The 22,855-nt window shown below is 40.7% G+C and overlaps 2 protein-coding genes across 7 annotated transcripts in view; both read right to left on the bottom strand.

Moving 5' to 3' along the window:
* The window catches only part of TTC39A (tetratricopeptide repeat domain 39A), a 49,988-nt gene extending 45,083 nt beyond the window's left edge, over positions 1 to 4,905 (bottom strand). Inside the window, exon 1 of the mRNA XM_028733514.2 lies at positions 4,376 to 4,905. Coding sequence (XP_028589347.2) covers positions 4,376 to 4,434 — 59 coding nt within the window. The 5' untranslated portion in view covers positions 4,435 to 4,905. The remainder of the gene's footprint in view (positions 1 to 4,375) is intronic.
* Positions 4,906 to 5,997: 1,092 nt separating this feature from the next.
* The window catches only part of EPS15 (epidermal growth factor receptor pathway substrate 15), a 55,379-nt gene continuing 38,521 nt past the window's right edge, over positions 5,998 to 22,855 (bottom strand). For 4 of the 6 annotated variants that reach the window (XM_028733511.2, XM_077928744.1, XM_077928745.1 and 1 more), the window contains 10 exons: positions 21,258 to 21,455; positions 19,659 to 19,739; positions 19,100 to 19,190; positions 17,151 to 17,186; positions 15,465 to 15,595; positions 14,539 to 14,608; positions 13,089 to 13,165; positions 11,416 to 11,578; positions 10,661 to 10,827; positions 5,998 to 8,175 (listed from right to left, as the gene is read on the bottom strand). In XM_028733511.2, the coding sequence (XP_028589344.2) occupies positions 8,029 to 8,175; positions 10,661 to 10,827; positions 11,416 to 11,578; positions 13,089 to 13,165; positions 14,539 to 14,608; positions 15,465 to 15,595; positions 17,151 to 17,186; positions 19,100 to 19,190; positions 19,659 to 19,739; positions 21,258 to 21,455 (1,161 nt within the window). In that variant the 3' untranslated portion in view covers positions 5,998 to 8,028. The remainder of the gene's footprint in view (positions 8,176 to 10,660; positions 10,828 to 11,415; positions 11,579 to 13,088; positions 13,166 to 14,538; positions 14,609 to 15,464; positions 15,596 to 17,150; positions 17,187 to 19,099; positions 19,191 to 19,658; positions 19,740 to 21,257; positions 21,456 to 22,855) is intronic. The other 2 variants (XM_077928746.1, XM_077928748.1) reach the window with 2 other exon arrangements.

Here is a 22,855-nt window from a genome sequence, read left to right as displayed (position 1 = left end):
CAATCCAGGAACGGCCATAACTAGTGAACCAGCAATAGCTGGGCGCAGGTACGTCTCACCATTTTAAGTCACTTGGGTCTCTTGTGACAGCTTGGAATCAAGAATCACCCTCATCTATGAATCTGCTCCTATATGGGGCAGCACTCCCACTGAAGAACAGGCTGTCCACCTAATGCCTGGAACTGGGAACCACATTGACTCATAGAACCACTGTCTTGTTGAGATTGAGTTTATTAGCCCTCATCCGGCCCATCACTGCCCCCAGATAAAATACATTTGAATAGCTCAGTTACTTTTAAATATATATGAAATGCTTTAGCCAATAACCCTAGTGTATTTCTTAAGTCCTAAACACAATGATGATTATGGATAAACTATTAAACTAGCAAACCTATCAGCTATTGTACTTTTTGGTATGCAAAGTAATATTTATTTCCTTTTAAATTTCCCAGCTGTTGTAATGGACTTACAACATGGCTTTGAAATAGCAACGTTTATTTCCTATCAAAGTTTATTTCCACTTCAAAGTGTAGTTACTGTGCATTTTTCTATCAGAAGTTGCCCAGAGATTATGCAGTCCATTGGCTAATTATAAAACTTCTCTAACCTAATTTATGGGTTAGCTATTGCAACATCACGAGCAAAGTAGGCTGCTTTGACTTGTGATTTTGATTTACAGAAACAGGCAGTGGATTTGTTCAGGACATAAAAAAAATACTATATTGGAAAAACACACTGAATTTGGGTTGAATGCATTGAGCATAACCACTAACATACTGGAGTATGAGCCAATACCTGTGCATTTGGAGGAAGTGCAAAAGGCGGCTACCAGGCTAGACAGTGTCCTCAGCATCCCAGAGGACATGACAGAGAACCTCCTGACCTCTATCACCTGCCTGGGGCACAGAATACAGTCATAAAGCAGAGAAAGTAAGAAGCAACAGACATTAAAGATTAAAAATAAAGGAAGTGTATTCTGGACAACCTATGACCATTTAATGTGCTGCTGTTATGCTGCACAGCATGTAGGAAAGAATTTGAACAGAGTAGCAAGAAAAACGTAGGCCTGGCTCTGAGTTTGTTTGTTTTAAAGTATAAAATACTTATTACTTTATATATCTGACGACAGACAAACTTTTTTTGTTGCTGTTAAATTTAAAACTTTCAGTCTTCCAGATTTACAAGACAAATGGGAGAAAGATCTAGATCAAGGAGTTTCAATAGTAGAATGATACTAAATATTAAAAATATTTTGAGTAGATTGCTACAAGCTGATTGGAAATTAAAAAAAAACACCTTATAGAACTTAATCCAACAGTGTTCAACCCTGTACAAGTTGGATCAAATTTATCAGTGATTACATGGCACCACATCTCTAAAATGGGAAAACTCTTAGCGACAGTGTTGAAGAATAAAGGTAAAGGGACCCCTGACCATTAGGTCCAGTCGTGGACGACTCTGGGGTTGCGGCACTCATCTCACTTTTTTGGCCGAGGGAGCCAGCGTACAGCTTCCGGGTCATGTGGCCAGCATGACTAAGCCGCTTCTGATGAACCAGAGCAGCACACGGAAATGCCGTTTACCTCCCCGCCACAACAGTACCTATTTATCTACTTGACTTTGACATGCTTTTGAATGAAAGACTTTCCTTCATACAGCATAGTGCCCAAACCCTTTCTCTCCTATTCAAGTGCTCAACAGCTTTTGACCTATTGCACAGAGCCCTTCTCAACCCTCTGAAGACTTTATGAAAACAGAGCAAACTTAACAATACAGTGGTACCTCGGGTTACATATGCTTCAGGTTACAGACACTTCAGGTTACAGACTCTGCTAATCCAGAAATAATACCTCAGGTTAAGAACTTTGCTTCAGGATGAGAACAGAAATCTCGCAGAAGCGGTGCAGCAGCAGCCCCATTAGCTAAAGTGGTGCTTCAGGCAGGGACGCGGACTTATAAAAAATATTGGGGGGGCCCGGGAAAGCTCACGAATAATAAATAAGCTCATGAATATGCAAATAAAGTGGCGCCGCCTCCTCGTGAGCGAATAGGGGAGAGCGTGCTGTGCCTATTAATCAGCTCCAAAGGAAATTGGGTGGAGCTTTTGCTCGGGAGGGAGGGCAGGAGGCATGCAGCCCGCCCCTCCCTGTGCATTTTGGGCTGGGGGAGGGGCGGCGATGGCGCTCTGCTGGAGGGGCGCCGGAGATTATTGGGGGGGCGGAGCCCCCCCCAAACGAATTTTTGAGGGGGCTCGGGCCCCCTCAAGCCCCATGGAGTCGGCGCCTATGGCTTCAGGTTAAGAAGAGTTTCAGCTTAAGAACGGACTTCCAGAACGAATTAAGTTCTTAACCCGAGGTACCATAGTAATCCAATATGAGCAGCCAACTCATGACTTGCCAAAACTAGAGAGAAAATGAACAATGGTCCCCCACAACTGTTAATTTTCTTCTCGGCCTTTTGACTAAGATCAAGTGTAATTTTCTTTAACTGTCTCTGTCATTTTAGCCAACTGAAAAGCTTATAAATAATTCAATAACAAATAAGCACATTAAAGAGATCATCAATTCTGGCATATCCTGTCCTTTACCAAGTCCTGTTTAACATTTAATAGGTCTACATCTCCTCCTGTGCTTTGTAGAAAGCTGGCAGCACATTCAACCTAAGCAGGCTCTCACACACAAACACACTGAGCTTTTGGCAGTGATGGAAGAGAAATATTCTAGGTTTTTAAAAAACTGGGTTTGTGGGACAAGGATGGAACATTGTTTCCAGCATTCCCACCTCCTGTCCCTCAACAGCAAAGCTTAGCCCTGAAAATATTTGAAGTAAAAACGAAAAGGGTACCTTCTGAGCACGTGAAAAGTGCTTTCTCCTCATAACTTAGCAACCAGTTTCATATAGCAAGAATTTTGTAATTTGATCTGAACATACTGGAGACCACAATCAGAAGGTGGACACAATGGGGCTAATCAAAATGGGGAAAACCTGGAATTGCCACCTTTTTCTGGATCACCATTCACTACCCAGTGGGCACAGGCCCAGACTTTAAAGCTCCATGTCCGAGTGTTGTTGTTGCTTTTCTCCTAGCACTTTCCTCGGGAAAACCTGTGTTTTACCGCTGAATTGGAGCAAACAGCAATCAAGTCTTCCCTGGATTGCCGTTTGCAGTAAAACGCAGGTTTTCCCGGGGAAAGTGCTAGGAGAAAAGCGTTTGCAGTAAAACGCAGTTTTTTCAGGGGAAACCACTGATACAAGACAAAACAGAAGAAAAACACTTGGACATGGGGCTTAAGTTACAGAAGGGTAGATTTCAGTTGAACATTAGGAGAAACAAGGGGCAGACTTTGGTAATATGGCACCTGAGCAAGAACAAAATTTAGCATGCACACCCTAAATATTTCTTATTTGCACAATAAGAAATTTGCACACACATAGCAGGGAGGTCAGGAATCCCACTTGCTTGCAACATTTATTTTCAGGCTGGCGGTAGATTCACCTGACATAAACACAGGAAAGTATGTACCTACAATATATGTCGCCTTAACTTACATAAAGTGGCAATACTGTAGCGCATCCCCTTTCACCTGCCATTTCTAAACATTTATGTAACTGCCTTAGGAATTTAGGAAGCTGACTTACACCGAGTCAGACTGTTAGTCCATCAGTATTGTTGACAGTGACTGGCAGCAGCTCTCCAGGGGTTTCATACACACTCTATTTCGGTTTCACCTCAGGGTTACTACCTTTCTTTTTTCTTTTTACATTTAATGCTTTTCCACACACACCAACCCCAGCAGTTTACAGTCAGGAAGCGGGGTGGGAAATACACTCAATCCACATAACAATGCTAAATATCAGGCTATGGGAAACCCAGCCAGATGGGCGGGGTATAAATAAATTTTTTATTATTATTATTATTATTATTATTATTATTATTATTATTATTATTATTACTACTACTACTACTACTACTACTTGGGAGGCAAGGGCTCTTGGCCCAGTCGCTGCCTCTCAGCCCAAAGGGCGGTTGTGGGGATTCAATGAGGCAGGGGAGAACCAGGCACACACCACCTTGAGCACCTTTGGAAGAAAACGCGAGATATAACAATAACAACAACAACAACAACAACAACAACAACTGAAGCAAGCAAGCAAGCAAGCAAGCAAGCAAGCAAGCAAGCAAACAAACAAACAAGCTCATATTGGCTTCAGCAGCTGCAAACTTCCCGGCAGGTTTATTTGCAAATGTCGACATGCATGCCGGGAACAGCTTCACCTGTTGGTTTCTTGCCTGCCAAGGCAGCTTGCTCATGAAACACAAGCGCGCCAACCTAGCTAAACCGAAGGCAGGATCCACCTCCCCCAGAGTAAGTACCTCAGCTCCTTTTTCTTGCTGCTGCTGCTGCTGCTGCTGCGGCTACTTTGCGCGTCCATGAGGCTCCGCTAGGCTCGTCTCGAGATGAAGCGAGCTGCTGCTGAGGTAAAAAAAAATCCCGCTCCGCCTGGAAAGCCAGCGGCAAACTCATAACGCCGGGAAAGTGGAGGCAGGCGGCTCCAGAGCAAGGTCTCCGCGCTGCTGGGTGGCGGCTCCTCCCCTATAAAGTTGCCGGCCGCAGCCGCCGCCTGCTCCCTCCTCATCCTGAGGCCTCTCAGGGGAGCGACCGCCCTCTGCAGGTCTCTCGGAGGCAGCCGCGTACTTGATAAACCGGCGTGATAAAGGAAAGCAGCTGCAGCTCATCGCCTCGGGTCAAGGGTGTGGCGCCAGCTCAGGCAAGAGGGAGCTTCTAGGTTTGGGCTGGCAGGACAGGAAGGAAACTCCAAGACAGCCAGATGGGCGGGGTATAAATAATAAATTATTATTATTATCGCCAGGGTACTCCCAAGGGAAGCTGTTCTCCCCCCCCTCTTTCTTTATTTCCCCCCCTTGTGTCCCCCCATAACAATGGTTAAACCAGTTCATCCATTAGCCAAGGCTACTTAGATCTTGCAGAGCTTGTCCCCCTTTCCCAATTCTCTAAACATGTTTCACAACAGCAATAACGTCTCCTCCCCTCTTCCCTTGCAGAATGGACACTTGCCACCTTTCTTTCCCCCCAACTCGTCTTCTCCCGCTTTCAGTCTCTCCATCGCAGGGGAGCTTTGCCAAGCCTTTGCAAATAAGCACTTCTTCATTCATACATGATGCATTTTTTGTGCTCTTAAATATGTATTTATGAAAGTAAGAGGCAAACCGATGCTGTCTAATTTGGAGGCTAGATCTGTATCAGGACTTAACCACAAATGATTGAATTTTAGAAGTAACTATGTCATTCATGTGAATGACATAGTCAGGTATCACCCACCATTTGTTGCTGTTTCTATTGTCCCCATGTAGGTTTCAAAAGCTTTGGGGGTAGGGATCTATTTCTTGTCTGATGTTTAGGATGCTAATACCCACTTTGAGCTATTGAATAGGTAAAGGTAAAGGGACCCCTGACCATTAGGTCCAGTCGTGGCTGACTCTGGGGTTGCAACACTCATCTCGCTTTATTGGCCGAGGGAGCTGGCGTACAGCTTCCAAGTCATGTGGCCAGCATGACTAACCCGCTTCTGGTGAACCAGAGCAGCGCATGGAAACGCCATTTACCTTCCCGCCAGAGCGGTACCTATTTATCTACTTGCACTGCATGCTTTTGAACCGCTAGGTTGGCAGGAGCTGGGATTGAGCAACGGGAGCTCACCCCATTGCGGGGCTTCGAACCGCCGACCTTCTGATCGACAAGCCCTAGGCTCTGTGGTTTAACCCACAGCGCCACCCACTGTGAACTACAAAATCCAAACTCTGTACAGAAATAATACATTTGAGTAGCTTCTCAAAAAAACATACTTTAGGGAATGGAAAGTTCACTTAAAATTCATTTTCAAACCAAAACTAAAGTTGTGATGTTTCATATCTGTATACTTCCACAAGACACTGTACAGTTTACTTAAAAGTAAAAACAAAAACCAGACGAAACATAATATACTTAAACTGTTTTATTCATAATTACAAGCTATTTTAGAATTTTTAAACAAAGGTCTATAAATAGAGGCTAACCCCACCTGAACAAGTTATTAAAAGCCTTTTAAAACTTTAACAGTAATGCCATTTAAGCTGACACAGCAGTGGTTTATTTAGAAGCCTTCGAGTAAAGGTTCTGTGATCAGTCAGTAACATGAAATGTAACATCAAGTGACTCAGAACTTTAAATCCTATACAAGAAAGCTTGAATATATATATATTTATATGTATAATATATACACACACAGATATTGTATTGGTCCACAAAGTATACATTTAACAAAAAAGGAAAAATCTATGTAGTCCAGTTAAACATACAATATGCACGATTAATGTTAATACAAAATTTGTGTAGATAAATTATGAACATTAATACTTGCAAGAGGTTTTGCTAGGTTACTTTTTTGAGCAGGTGTTTTAAAATGCTCATTTCCTAGTGCAAAAGTTTCTCGGAACTGATCTCAATTTATAGGAAAATTGAGCAAAAACTACCTCCCTAAAAAGTCTCTTGCAGCAGCATCCACAGGTAACTGGAAAAGTTTCATCCTGATAGTGGTAACTATGCAACTCCTTGCAGCAGAAGAAAAATCATTTAAAAACTCTTAATTCGAGGCACAAATACCACAGTGTTTTGGGAGGGGGGAAGCAGAACCACCAGTTTTGTGTGGCTGCAGCCTAACTATGCATGTATTGAAGATGGAAGTGAAACGAGTCATTTGGAATGAGTTTAACATCCTGCAGAACAGAACATATTAGATAATAACTTACTTTCATTAACATTCAATTTTGACTTCGTTACTATAAAAGGAAATTTATTTTTAAGGTGCAACTATCAGTTGGCATTCAATAAATTATACACAACAGCAACCGACTGTTGTAAACTATATCTTTATGTAGTCTACTTCCTACCCTATTTCAAATTCTGCTGTCAACTTGCCAATTTAAGTTGCATATTTCACATAAGAAATTGGCTCAATTAGCAGTGGGGCATCAGAGTTCTTAACAATGAACTTGGCCAAACAGTGTAATCTTAGAAATCTCCTTGGAACAATCCTAAAAGGTCATTTTAAAATACCTGATAGTAGGCAAAATGGCAGTTAAAAGTTTCAGATAACACTAGTTGCATCTGGAATCTAGATTTTCTGTTAGATATCCACTCTAGAAGAAGAGCCTTCATTAAAAGGAAGCCCACAGATATAAAGGCACTCCATAGACCTAACCTCAATTATCATCGTCTCTAAAATATACAATAGATTTCTAATACCTGTGATAACCAGATCTGAACATTTTAGCAAGAAAGAAGTAGGATTATCAGCAATTTTTAAGTACATGAAGATTTGCCATAAACTACAGTTTGGTTGGCTACATGGCCAGATTTGATTACAAGGTGAAAATGTACTTTGCTAACTGGGCCACCTGGGAGACCTAAATAATTCAGTATTATAGTAATTGGCAAAAATTGGCCCTTTTGAAAAGAAAGCTAATCAAGACTTAGAACAAGCCATCTAATATTTTTTAAGGGAAATATCAGTAACACATGACCTATCCATTTGTTTAAAGGCAATACAATGCACTCACTCATTTTATGTTGTTAGACACACTTGCACATTCTAGATCTTCAACACTGCATAAGGCATGTATCAAAGGGGAACTTGGTTGGAGTCAGAATTGCCTTCTGAGATCTTTCAAAAATGCATTGCTGTGCCTTAATACAGATTTGTCTTTTTTGCATTATAAGAACTTACTTTGGTGTAATGGTTTATATACTACACAAGAATATCAATGTAAGTACAAATGGAACTTCGCTTTATTAAAAAAGACTAGCCAGATGAGTAAAGTGAATATGAAAAAAATTACAAATAAGACATTACATTGCTCAAAAATCACATTTGCAGGAATTTAAAGCCTTTTGTACTTCCCTGTGCATAAGCATCTTCTGATTAAGCTATACACATACAGGGCAAGGGACAAATGGTTGTGGCAATTCTTCATGCTTCTGATATTTCAGATTTACTGAGTGCAATAGCTAATTCTAAATCTTCTTGTTCTTGTTGTTTCAACCTTGCAAGACGCTCTTTCTCCTCTCTCTCACTTTCCCTCTTTGCCCATTCAATCATATCTTCTTCAGTAGGATACTAAAAATAGAGAAACCATGGATTTGTTAACTGAGGAGGTAAAAAATCAAGTGTTTAAAGAAGTTTCTGTCCCCAGTTGGTTTAAATTATATCATCACTTAGAATTTAAATGGGTGTTTGGTCGGCATCTATGATTTATCTAGTTCATTGTTTCAATTGTTTGATTAAGAGGAGAAAAATAATATTTTCATTTGCCCCAAACACTCAAAGAAAATTGAAAGTGTGCATTTGATGTAGCTTGCAAAGATGTAAGTCCATTGTAAGAGTTTGGACTATTGGATCTTTGGCACAGTTACTTTAAACTGTTAATTAAAGAGAAGGATTATATTATATATAATGCTTATTTAAAACCACCCAACAATCCAAGTACACATATTTAATTAAAGAAAGGCCTTCAAAATAATCAAGAGCACCACGTTACTGTTCCTCCCCAAAGGTTTACATCCCAGCGACCATCATGCAATAAAGCAAGTTAAGAAATCCCAAGTCCACCACCGCTATGACCCACTGATTAACAGAGTAGTAAGATATAAAGATGATTCCGTTTACTAAGGAAAATGTTATGGTAACATACGACACAGTTCATTTTTTCAGGTACTGGCACAGAGAACCAGTGTGATGTAGTGGTTGGGAGTGTCAGACTTAGGATCAAATCCTCACTCAGGGTTCAAATCCTCACTCAGCCATGAAGCTCACTGGATAACCTTGGGCCAGTCACTTACTCTCAGCCTAACCTACCTCATGGGATTGTTGTGACAATAAAATGGGGAGGAAGAGAGCTATGTACACCGCCTTGAGATCATTTGAGGCAAAGTGGGATAAGAAAGAAAGAAAGAAAGAAAGAAAGAAAGAAAGAAAGAAAGAAAGAGATTTTACATAGCTGAGGCTGGTGTGCCAACTGCACTCATTCCTTAAATCATCAGATTTGGCCATCTTGACACATGTCTTAGTTACATCTTGATCAGATTACTGTCATGTGTTCTATAGGAAGCAGTCTTTGAAATGTAACTGCTATAGGTGTTCTAGGATGATACAGCCAGGCTATTGACTAGGAGCCAGTTACTGGGAATATTGGTTTCCAGGGAGAATTCAGTATGCTAGTTATGACTTTTAAAGACCTGGCTGATTGAAAGACCACCTCCTCCAATATAAGTCTGCCTGGCTAGTAATATTTCTGAGAGCATCCCTTTCTGCATCCAGTCAACATCAGGTTTGCTGGGAATGCAAGAAATGGTCTTTTCAATGGCTGATGAACTCCCTTCTTAAAGAAGCCTGTTTAGCCTCCAGTCTAGTGACCTTCTGCTAGCAGATGAAGATGTTGATAAGACAAGACCTTCAGGCTGCTGTGTGTGCTCTGCTGGTGGTGGCAGATAGCTTCATCTATTTATGCCTTTAACAGCTTGCTTTATAATTTTTTTGGTAAGTTTTATTTTGCTGTATTTTGTTTTGTCATTCCTCCTTGGGCGCACAGTTGTAGGAAGGCAGGATAAAAACTGACATAAATACATGTTCTCACTAACTTGACCCAGAAATCCTTTACAGTGTTGATTGGTTGATTGCTCCATTCTTCCTACCTTCAAGTACTTGAAATTTAATTCTGCGCTCCTTGGAAAATAACATCTCTCTTTCATGTGCATTGTACCTATTCACTCATTTACAGATCACTCAGCACTAACAAGGGACGGGTGGCATGCCAAGTTGACAGATCTGTGCCTTATCTTGAAGTGTTCTATACAATGAGGATGTTTACTTTCGGTAGTTTCCCTTTTTATAATAGTTTATGGCTAGGGCTGTTCATTCCCTTGAGTCGGTCTCCTGAACAAATCCTTACCACCCTCCCCTATTGTTTTGGCCTTTAAGATGCCTTGCCTACAAAGCCTGCTGCAGCATCAGTTGTCCCTGGGCCTGGGCCCTTCCCCCAGACTAATCTTACAGCGGAGGCAGCAGACAGGGCCTAGCTGTATGGCTGGTTGCCAAAAAAGGAGCTCAGGGACAAGATTTCCTTGTCACACTATCAATTTGTATTTATGAATCTTGCAGGGGATTAAGCCTTCAAATGGTAGCTACAAGTACAATGTAAAGGTTGTGCTGCTTATTTTCTAACTGCCTAACTGTGACCTTAACATATGCTTTGAAGATAAATGATGCACTGCAGTTTGATATACTGTACAGACATTAAACCCTGAGGCACAATGTGTACTTACAGCTTTGTACGAAGACTGGGAAAGGTAACAATTATTCATGTGAAGCTAAATAATACATAAACGTGCAACTAAGAATCTGCTGCAACTGGCTGCATTTGTCCCAGAAGGAAGTGGTAATGTACCCTTTTTTTAGAGAGGCACTACTAACATTAATATGTGCTACATCGTTGCATTGCGGTATGAAACCCATTTCACTCAATTTAAGTCTGGAAATGTTCATTGTTCTTCACAAAAATAAGTCATTAGAGTTAGCTTGATGCCTCCCCATCCTGTTTACTTACAGCACTGAAATTAGCAAAATTGCTGGTGTCCATCTCTTTGCACACACCAGTGGGAGCAAATGGGTCAGCTTCCTGTTCTTTGGAACCATCACAGCCTGGGAAGGGCTGGAAGGGATCATTCAGTTTAAAGGAATCCGAAGACTCCAATTTGTTGATAGGCCTTTTTCCTACATCAAAATAATCACTTTAGCATGATTATGAGTGTGGCAGAAATATTTATCCAGTGTACAATAGTGTTTTAGGTTACACCATCTCATTATATAGCCAAAAAACCCCCACAAAAAATCCTTAGTGCTGGTAGTCATAAATTAATCTGATTTCTAAAACCTTCCACGTTTTTCAGGGTTTGTTTGTATGTACATTCTTCCCAATTTTTTCCATTTTTAAGTGGTTCAGTGTGGGTAAGAGCCAGTTCTTTTATTCAAATTAAAAAAAAATGCTTAATTTAATCTATTTTAAAACTGGTTTAAACCAGCTTGCATTATCAAATTCAATAAACTACTCAGCAACCAGCTTCTACAGTAGCACTGTCACAGCAATTTAAAAGTTACAGCCTCTCTTCAAAATTTATGGCTCCCAACATGTATCTAAGTAAAGATTACCTAAATTAAGAAGGACGGCTGAAAATTATGTAAGAAATAGAAGTAGTAAAGGAATTAGTTGGTTACTAAATTAGAAGCTCTTTCCTCTCTTACAGCCATAAAGACATCTTTAAACCAAAGAGTAGCACACAGACACTTAGTACTGGTTCTTACCAGGTGGGGGAGGACAAGGTCTGGTAGGTGTTCCAGTTTTAGGAGGCAAAGCAGGAGGTACATCTTCACTTTTGGCTGGAGGTTCCTCAAACACATTTTTAGTTATGACCACATTGTGGACAGAGCCTGTTGTAGATGAACTAAATGGATCTTCATTATTTGCCTAAAAAACAAACAGACAGCAACAAAAACAGGAAAAGCTACTGTTTTGCTTAACAACATAGCTTGCAGAGAGGACATGGCTATCATGTTCGTTTTCTACCATAAAACAGTGCTTATTCAAGTGCCATAAAAAAACAGGAGTTCATGCACTGGCAAACTGCAGATGTCTGCAGATGTTCATACTTTTAAATTATATTCCTGTGCCATGGAGAGTAATGGCAGGACCAAAAAAATGGACTTTCATTTGTGCCAAGCAGAGAACACAGCAGGCTACTGTCATGGGACTGCCAAGGAACGCCTTTGAGGCAGGGGGTGGGGGGAGAAGGGTCAGAGTGGGAACAGTCAGAGGGAAACAGAGAGGAAGTGATGGAAAGGAAAGAGGGAGAGAGCCAGGAGGTGGGAAGGCTCTCCGATGCTGAAGCACAGCCCCAGCACCGCACAGGAAGTTCAGGAACAGACAGAGAGCACGTTCCTGTGCCGTCTGCACAGGAAGGGAGAGGGTTAAAGCGCAGGGATCAGAGACGTCCCATGAAACTTCCCCACCTTTTCTGTTGGAGGAGAAGCCGGAGAAGACCACTCCCCAAATCTGAACCGGATGATTCAGACGCATGATTGTAATGTGCTGCTTGTACATATGTAAAATAAAGAACTGTAAATATCTCTCTGAGTGAGCAGAGGGTGTTTATTGTGAAGAGCATACACAAGTCATCACAGCTACTAAACGCTTTTGCAGGCTAGTAACTTTTGTGGTCTTGTACACAAGCTGCAGTAGTCAGAACTAGTCACATACATGCTCTGTTGCTCTTATATAATTTCACAGCAGTTAAAGATGAGGCTGGATTCGTTGCACAAGCAGCATGATCACCACAGGAAAAACAGAACTGTGTGAGAGCTATTCCATGTATAACAACATGTGTGTGGAGTGACTTCCACATGACACAGGCATCTGAAGGCAGCCCTGTTTCGGGAAGCTTTTAATGTTTGATGATGTTGTTGTTTAGCTGTTTTGCCTGTATTTTGGTTGGAAGCCGCCAAGGGTGGCTGGGGCAACCCAGTCAGATGGGCAGGGTATTAATAAATTACAATTATGATTACGATTGGAGCAATTTTCATTTCTTGAAAGCTAACTTGCTTGCTTGACTACCATGCTGTTGAGAAGAATTCAAATATAGCAGCTTCAGAAACACTCTAAAAAGGATATATAAATCTTGGAATGGAAGCAGAAGAAAGTAAGGTAGTCAATGAGACTATGCAAGCGCCTATACTCATAGTAGGTGTAGTTTTCCATTAATTGAATTGTGCTCACGGCAGTTCACAAAGCAAGTAATCTCAGAAATAATGAGGCTCACAGTAGCTTAAAATGGGGAATCAATCTGAGAAGTCGTGACCTGTTGATTTAGATTCAGCATCTGCTAGTTGTGTTTTGTACCCTCGTATGTAGGAGTCTCTAGTGTGTTGGTTACTGCAGCAATTTTATGCTTTTTCCACAGGCATTAATCATTTCAAATTACCTTTGACAATGTGCTGAAGTCAGCAAAGCCGCTTCCAAATGATTCATTTCCAAACAGAGAGGCAAAGGGATCTGTAGCTAAAATAAGCAACAGAGAAGAAAAGTTAATTCATTGACTAACAAAAGCTAGACAAGAGAGGAGATGAGTCTATTTTACATTGAATCTTTTGGATCTTACACCAGTTATAGGCAACACCCAGTTAGGGTTGATAGCCTCACCACCATAATCTTATTTATGTTATGTATTTGGTGATTTTATATTATAAACTACCTTGTGATCTTTGGATAAAGGGCGGTATAGAAATAATAAAATAATAATAATAATAATAATAATAATAATAATAATAATAATAATAATAATAATAAAAAAATAATACTTAATCACTATAATTTAAACTACAAGGTGGTAAAAGAACTCAGTATAAGTAAATTCACAAGGTGGCATAAATGTTACTCAAAGTTCATATTCAAATTCAAACCAATGAGATTTGATAAGGATCAAGCCTTGTTTTCTACAGTACTGGATACATTGTTAAAGAGCAATAGAAAATAATTTTGCGGAATTCTTACAAGACATGCAGATCTCATGGAAGTGTTATAAACATGATTTTAAATGAAGTCTCAAGGTGGGTGATTCTTTTACTTTCTCTATTTCACAGAAACTATACATAACTCTTCAGTGTCCCAGTTTTGGTAACTGAATGGTAAGCCAGGCTACTATATCAGTGAAATAAACCTCTGACTTGCGTGCCATATATTTAGCAATGCATTAGTCCATTGTCACAACCAAGAATATCAATATTACCTTGCTGAATCAAGGTAATCAAAAAGTGTATCTACTTTTACAAACACACTGGCAGGGCATGAGGGAGACAGCCACAATCTCCTTTTGCTCCCAGAAACGGGTACATCTTTATCCAGGTTTGCAAATTAAGTTTTAGTCCTCAAAAATAGTATCAGCTATCCTGTTTATACCTCTATGTCAGTCATTTGAACTGAGTGGCAAGCATCAACTTCAATTGTTTCCCATAAGTTGGTTATCTTATTTGTGCTCAACTAAGCAGACAAATGGTCATTTACAAAGCTCTCTTCATTATGCATCTAACTGAAATGCATTTGGGTTCTCTTGTCAACTCAATCTCTGTTACAACACTAGATCTGCAGCCACAGAAAAGTTGTGTTCTTTGCATGTGCCTGAAAAGCGCCAATCAGACATCACACCAAGGCTCATTATGTATTAACCATAGCTCAGAACCCAAATCATGAATTTAAGCAGCCAAACACAGACAAGTCATAGTTTGAAGGTGTTTATCTGCTTTCATTTTCAGTCTGTTAATTCCTATCTAAGCCCAGAATTTTCCATGAGGAGAAATGTTCAGTTCAGATATTATGCTAAGCCATAGGCCGTGATCACCAGAAGCCACAGCTTGAAAACCCACTTCAAGCCTTACCTGTATCACTTGATGTAGTAACAGCAATTCCACCAGGAGCAAAAGGATCATTATACTTCAGTGTTTCTGTCTAAAAGTTAAAATCCATTAAAGCTGTTTGCTTCAGACCATCAAGATTCTTAATTAGATAAGCTATTATTTGCCAAAGGGTCAATATTTTAATTTTTTTTAAAAAAATAAAATCCTATGCTAATGTCATCCTTAATTATTTGCTGAAGAATACAGAAAATATTAGTTTTGCTCTCAAAAATTGCATCAATCTCCCATGAAGGCAGAGATTTCTTTCTTTAAGAAACCAATCACACATTAGATTGAAATTTGAACGTTCAGCTGCCCTTGTGCCTTTTAAAGTATATTCCTTCCAGGCATTTTTACTTAAACTATCTGGAAAATTACTTTCAAATCAGTAGTATTAAAACAAATGTTTTGTTTGAAGCTGCCAGGATCCAGAGATGCTTATTAAGTCTGCTGGCTATGTCAACCAAAGCCCAGCTGCTATCCATGCAAAGTTTTTAAAAACACAAGCACTCTGCAGAAATCACCTGAACTGTTACACAGTCAAGTGCTGGTTATATCATGTTACATCTTTCATGGATCAAAATAGCTACCAAGTGAGTAAACCCTTCTTTAAAAATGGGAACTGGGAACAGTAATTCTGAACATTTCCTGTTACAACACCTCTCTATTTATTCATTTCCAAATATCATATGATCTAATATTTCTAGACTCTAGGCGAAGCACTTCACTTCAAGATGTCATAAAAGAATGGCAATACAGCTGCAGAGATCAATTGCCAACAGCCTATTGCATTTAAAACACACATGTTCGTTGAGTTAGAGAAACTAGCAGAATTCCCTATTTAAACACTATGGTGGTGCTTCAGTTCAATACCCCAATAGATGTACATGTACTTCTTCCAGAATTACCGTGGAATTATTGCTGTTGCTGGTTGCACTGAAGGGGTCAATACTTCCAAAAGGATCTGTGGATGATTGCTTGAAAAAGGAGTCAGCTGCAAAAGGATCTGAACCTTTGAAAGGATCACTACCAAAAGGATCTTAAAGAAAACCAAGTCAAGATTTATTACTGAAGTTATGTTTTGCATTCACTTGCTCAAAATGTTTTGCATTCTCTTATAGAACTACGTGCACAGTAATCTTGCTCATTTAAGTAGTGCCTATCTACTACAATGCTCTGTTTTGCACAAAGGCCCAGTATAGGGGCTAGCTTGTTATATGCTTCCTCTCACTTGAAGCGTTCACCTAAATATGGCTTATGCAAAATGCCAATGTAAGCAGTCCTTGCCTTCTCTGAGTATGCACTTACATGAGCATATGCTATGACATGTTTGGATATTCACCCTGCTAACAGGAACTTTAGCTACTGCTTCAACTACCTCTTCTTCAGTCCATGGCACCACATAATTGCTTACATAATAATAAAATAATAAAACAATAATAATACTAATAATAATAAAATAATAAAGTAATAATAAAATAATAATAAAGTAATAATAACAATACTAATAATAATAGTAATAATAATAATAATAAATAATAATAATAAAATAATAATAATAATACTAATATCATTTATTGCCTGAATCACACATTAAAATTTGTTGTTAGTGCTGACACAGAAAAAAGCTAGGGCTGCTTGCATGTACAAGAAACACATTGTATAAATACCTTCTAACCTCTAAAAGCTTGAAGCAGGAAGAAGAGTTAAAAAATAATTAGGAAAATCTGAGGGTGAATGGAGGGGAGAGGTAGCATTCTCTAGGAACATCAGCTTGGCAGAGGGTGTATGTTCAGCAGTTTTAAAAGCAGAGAAGGTAAGAACCCAAGAACCCACCTTCCTGGATCAGGCCAAAAGCCCATTTAGTCCAGCATCCTGTTCTTACAGAGACCAGCTGGTAAGCAGAACCAGAGCACAACAACCCTCTCCCCACCTGCAATTCCCAGCAACTGATCTTTATCCTCTATGAAGATGGCAAAGATGACCAAACCATTAATCAACAAAAAGCAGAAGGGAGTAAACATTATGAAAAGGTTCTGAAGAAAATGTTCTACAATGATGCCTTCAATGCACTGGGATAAGAGAAGGAAAACAGATCTCATGGCAACAACATTTAGAATTTTCTAGCTGCTTGGTAAGCTTGGACTGGATGATTCCTGAATTTTCCCCTCCCAAAATCTGTTCACAGAACCTCTGGAGAACTCCCTTCTGCTTCCCTTAAATGGTACAAATAGGCAAGTAATAGGATGCCATAACCACATGCCAGTTAGTAGAAGATGTTGGGTCTCAGCCTCAAGCACTTCATAGACAAAGCACTTTCTGATGTTAGGAGATCTGTGTGCCCAAAGTTGGGTTACTCCTTGTTCTAATAAGCTCAGCATTTCCCATAGCTTCCTCTGCAAAGTGAGCACCCTTGTGTTGCCTAATGTAATTGAGTTCTCCATCACAGGTAACATTTGTTTGGGAAACCTGCTAAGGCTGAACTCATATAGAGCTCCAGTTCTTCCATTTTTACTCCAAATAAAAAATTACAGTCCCCAACGAGCTCCTCAAATGTCCTGCTTGTGCACTTTAAAAAAAAAAATGTAACTCACCAATCTTCCCAAAAGGGTCATCCTTGAAAGGATCACCTATTTTAAAGAGTGAAACATCACATGTAAATATTTTCCCTAGCACTTGTACAGACCTTTAGGGGCAAAAACAAACCTCTAATTACCTGTGAAGGAGTATCAAACGGTTCTGTGCAACTATATACAACAAAGGCCATACATGGGGTATTGCGGGAGCTCAACCTGTATTCCCACTCATCTAAAATTTTTATCTGCCCTTCATCCTCCTTTCATTTCCTTCACCTAACTGTTGCAGAAGCTCTCAGGTATGTATGCTATGAGCTTTGACATCAAAGGACATGGGAGGAATTGCATCCCTGCACAGAACCACTTGAACAGCTCCTACAACTAAGTGCAACCTTGTTTTCTTCTTCAGTGCTCTCATACAGTTTCAAAATGAGATGAGCTTGCCTATTAGGAGGTAAAGGGAGAAGCATCACGAAAAGAACAAAGGACTGCTCACTTTTGTGGCACTGATATCTATGGGGCTGGTTTGATCCTCTCCTTCATGTGAAAGCTCCCTGGGGTGGCAAGGACACACACACTTTTATTGAAACCCTGGGAAAGGCACTGGGCTATTAAAACATTTCTGTCCCTGCTATTTCTCTGCTCTAAATTCCCAGTTCTTGAAAAGGTCTTGGCTATGCTCTCCCTCCCACACCCCAGAGTTAGAGCACTTTGATATGCATTAGTATGCAACACACATGGTTGGGTCCTCGCAGTCTGCCAAGACTCACCTCACAAATGCTAACCACAAAATGGTCAAAACAGCAATTCAAGAGTATCAATATTTTAAAAGAACCATTTTCCTGCTGTTATTTCCCTCATTTAGTAAGAAATATTATAGCCAAATACACATCACTGCATGGTAACCACAGAGAAGGTTCTGCATACCAGTTATTTTACTTCCTGAACACAACAGTCTATCAACAATGCACATGCAATTTTGAAAACTGGAGAAAGCAAGGGGGGAAAGGTGATGTTGAGAAAACAAAGCAGAGCTAAAAGGAAAACCTGCCCAAGGTAGGGTTCCTTCCTCCCCCGCCTCCCTCAAGACCTTTCACTTGAATTAGAATTTTCACTGAAGTTTTCCCCTTATTCCTTTGCTCTTTTATTTTTATTCTCATTTGTCTCTTTTGTTTCCTTTCTATATTTTATTGTATTTAGCTGTAAACTGCTCAGACAGACTTAAATTGAACAGTACCAGAACTGACATAACATTTTAGAATGAAATCCAAGCCTTTAGAGAATATCAATTTGTACCACATATACTACTACTTTATATATTTTAGGAAATGATGTGTTCATGATGTGTTCATTTGTTTATTTGTTCTCTCTATGACCTTGTATGTAACACCTTTTGAGGGTTCCTGGGAAGGGGGCAGCACTCTTAATTGACATTTGGATGCCAAACAACATTTTGAATCAAGATGGCAGACTGAAATCTGACTTTGGTGTGACTTCACCCTCTCTTGCATAGGTTTAGCCACCTCTCAAGATATCATCCCAAGGTGGAGGTCCACACTGATTTTGGGATACCGGACTGAAATGTGACTTCGGTGTTATTTCACCCGTTTTTTGGCATGATGGGTTCAGAATCACTTTTTGTTGTTGTTTCTTCACATTCCCAGACAGTGCTAAGCACTCCACGCCTGTGTGTGTGTGTGTGTGTGTGTGTGTGTGTGTGTGTAGGAGGGCGGGAATATCTATTGTTATCTACCTATGTTCACATAACCTAATGGAAATTCAGCTTAATGACATTAAACACTTTTTTCAATGAATGGCTACATACATATATCATTTTATTTGCATGGTACCTTTCCATAGTTAAAACCATGCTCAAGGCAACCTACAACATGAAAATATTACATAATTACACATAACACAAAAGTAGTCATAAACAATAAATACAAACAGAATGAAAGATAACTTACTACCAACAAAGGGGTCAGCCTCAAAGAAGTCTAAATTGGAGCCTTCAGCCTGATCAGAGAGCTGATGGGATTCTTCATTAAATGGATCTCCCTAGTAGGAAAGAAATATATTGCACAACTGTACAAATCTCCTCATCCCATCTGTGGCATCAGTAATTACACTATTTTACATACATGGAATTAAGTATGAGAGGGATGCAACTTCACGGGATCCATCCCACTTTCTAATTGTCTAAAGTAGAATTCAATCTTTCACTCACTGGGGGTTGGGAGGGAGAGGAGAAAGGAACAATTTCCTCAAATTCCCCCCACCCCCAATAAACTCTGCTTCATTTGGTTGGAGATAGCACAGAAGTCTGCAGGAATCTGCAGGAAGAATGGGAAAAACTCAGTGGATAGACAGTTCCGTTTGCAAAAGGGCTACTCTGGATCCAAGTCAGTGAGTCAGCACCAAATTGCTTCACTAACCTGACACCCATTCCTGCAGAATTAAGGAATGCATTAAGTTTCATACAATACTATATGTAATGAGGCATTTTATAGTGCTCTACAAACTCACTTTTTTGGTAACATCTGGTGGCACAACCTCCGCTTCTTCTGCTTCTGCTTCTGCATGTGTTGTTTCTGGACTATTCCTGGCCTTTTGAGGGGGAAAGTATGTTTACACACAGAATGATCCATAGAATTATTCACAGAACTGCAAAATTGAAAGGGACCATGAGGGTCATCTAGTCCAACCACCTGCAATGCAGGAATCTTTTGCCCAACATGGGGCTCTAACACAAGACCCTGAGATTCAGAGTCTCATGCTCTACTGACTGAGCTAAAGTTTCTGTTTACACTGTGATAGTTAAGAGACTGAAGTGAGAAAAGATACGTACTAAAGGTAATGATTTCAATTTGTGAGCACATCTAACCATTAGTGACAAGTCTATATAGCAATATTGTTTACAGAATTGCTGTTCACAATCTGTTCATTTCTGGCACACATTCACCTTCAATACCAATGCTGCTCATGCTAACTCATGTATTCTTTTAAGAAGTGAACCTTGTAAGCAACAGCTAACATCATCCTTACAAGCAACTACAAGTAGACAGTGGGCAAGCACATTATATAAAAAGGAATGTGCTATATTGTTTCTGAAACATTTGAGAATTACATCTGGAAAGGACAATAAGACACAAAACCAAACCAGCGTTATTTGGTTGTATCCAACATAGGTTTTCCTCACAGTATATCCATTGAAATTAGTGGATATGATTAACTTAAGTACTTAAATTTCAATGGGTCTACACCGAGTAGTACTAACACTGGATACGGCACATTCTGTCCAGTAATAGATTTAGATTGCACAAAACCATGAAAAGTGGCCAATTAAATTATCACTAAGAGCTGCATCAGAATACTTGGGGCCAAAGCACTAAGGAAATTTGCATATTTCAACTGTATTGTAACATTTCCCAAAGGTGGGTGATGCTATCAAAGTTTAGTTGGGATAGGTTGCAATTTGATGTAGACCAGGCAATGGGCAACCTGTGGCCATCCAGATGTTGCTGGACTCCCAATTCCCATCAGCCCCAAACAAACCCGCATGTCCAATAGGAATCCTGTTGCAGTCCAGCAAGATCTGGAGGGCCACAGGTTCTCCATTACTGATGTAGACCAACCTCAAATGATAAAAATGAACTTGGAAAAAGCTTTAGTATATGGACTTAAGCATTTTACCAGTTCTGCCATTTCTGATGGCTTGAGAACATTAAGGTAAAAAAGGTTGTCCTCTGCAATGCTGAGGGCTTAAAAAAAATGAAAAAGACCTTCAATAGAATGGAACTTTGGAAGGAGGAAACCTATGGCCTCATACATTGTGGCCTCCTCCCCACATATCATTCTGAACACTGAAGTCTCCGAATAGTGTTAACAAATACAAGAAACTGATGTAGCACATTCCCACAAATCTCTATGAACTAGTTGGCTGAGGGCAGCATATTGGAAAAGGATAAACAATGCACCAATCTATACAAGCATCTCAATATAATAAATCTTGGCTTTTGAACAGAAACCTTATTGGCAGACAAGCTTGCTATTTTTGTAAACTCAAGCTTGATAATGTGTTTTGCATCTAACTGTTTAATAAAACCAAAAAAACCCAATACTCACAGGAGGTTCATGATTTATTTGTTCAGAATCTGCTGAATTCTCTCTTTCGGCATTCTCATTAAAGTTAGCAGTTTCACTGCTGCTGTTGCTGAGGCTTGAATGGTTGCCATTTCCATTAAGTAGTGTGTTCTGTGGCTGAGGCTCCCAGTTAAAGAGGCCATTTTCCAACTCTTTGAGTTCAAATAGCTTTGTTTGCACCTGTGAAGAGAAAACAATAAATATACTTAACAACATAAAAATAGCATATGCAATGTTCTACCCAACTCATGTATTTAAGGTATTGCATGCCTCTTTTCAGAATCAAGTTTTCATTTTTGTTCCTTCCGTGGGATGTTAAAAGGCTGCAGGGAGCAACCCTCCTATGTTTCTTGCAAATAAGTCCTCTATCCCAGTGTTTCCCAACCTTTTTTGGGCAAAGGCACACTTGTTTGATGAAAAAAATCTCGAGGCACATCACCATTACAGCCCCGTGACGTCAGCGCGCAGCGTCACGCCGGGAGGGAAGGGCGCCGGGGCGCTGCTGCTGCCGCCGCCGCTCCCGGCAGGCATGGGCCCAGCTGAGGCGGCGGCGGCTGTTGTGGTGGTGGCGGCGATAGCGGGCGGAGGAGGGGGCGGCGGCGGGGCCGAGGTGGCCGGTGGGGGAGGCGGCGGCGGGTGGAGCAGGAGGGCGGCCGAGGCTGGTGAGGGAGTAGGGTTGCCCGGGGCTTGAGGAGCCGTCGCCGGGAGTTGCTGCTGTTGTTGCTGCTGCTGCCTGGACATGCCGGCCTCCTCCTCGTCCGCTGTCTCGCGCTCCTCCCTTTTGCGCGCGCTGCCCCGCCGCCGCCCCATTGGCCGGGTCCTGTCAGCTGATCCTGTGTTATTTCCTGTGTGTGTGTGTGAGGGGAGAATGGAGAGAGAAACCTCGGCACCACCACCGCGGAGCCGCCCCCGGCTCGACGCGGATCCTCGCCGCCGCCGCCCCGCCTCTCACCGCCCGACTCGCCCGCCTCCCTCCCACGGCACACCAGGCAACGTCTCGCGGCACACTAGTGTGCCGCGGAACACCTGTTGGGAAACACTGCTCTATCCTCCCCCCCCTCCTACTTGAGTAGGAACTCAAGTACTTCAACCTCTCAAAAATGAGCAAAAATTAGGATGGTCCTTAATCTGTAAATATGCCACTTATACACAATGCTCAATAGAAACTCTGATCACTTGGGCAATTTGCTTTGCAACGCCTGTTTTGACCAAGCACAATTTCTGCAATGACTATAGTACTCTTTTGCACATTTCTCAGTATTAAGTTCTTCAGTGCAAAAAAAAGGCTCCAGTAAAAAGGGAAGATTAATGTTGCAGCATCCTAACATACTACCAGGTGATCCAAGAAAAGTATATTTTGCTCCAGGTTAGACAGAACCCAGAACTACAGGAATTAAACAGCTTGAGCTTCAGGGGCAAGTGCTCCCCACCCTTATCCAGTGTGGCTGCAAGGAAGAGATTGGAAGCATCCTGCAGTTTGTCATTAGGTCTGAATCAGGCCAGACTGTGTTGAGTTTAAAAAGATTGTTTCAGGGATGAGGAACCTTTGGCCTCCCAGATGCTGTTAAGACATCAACTCC

This window comes from Podarcis muralis, chromosome 5, assembly GCF_964188315.1.
Source record: "Podarcis muralis chromosome 5, rPodMur119.hap1.1, whole genome shotgun sequence".
Taxonomy (NCBI): domain Eukaryota; kingdom Metazoa; phylum Chordata; class Lepidosauria; order Squamata; family Lacertidae; genus Podarcis; species Podarcis muralis.
This window is presented reverse-complemented; position numbering and strand designations above follow the sequence as displayed.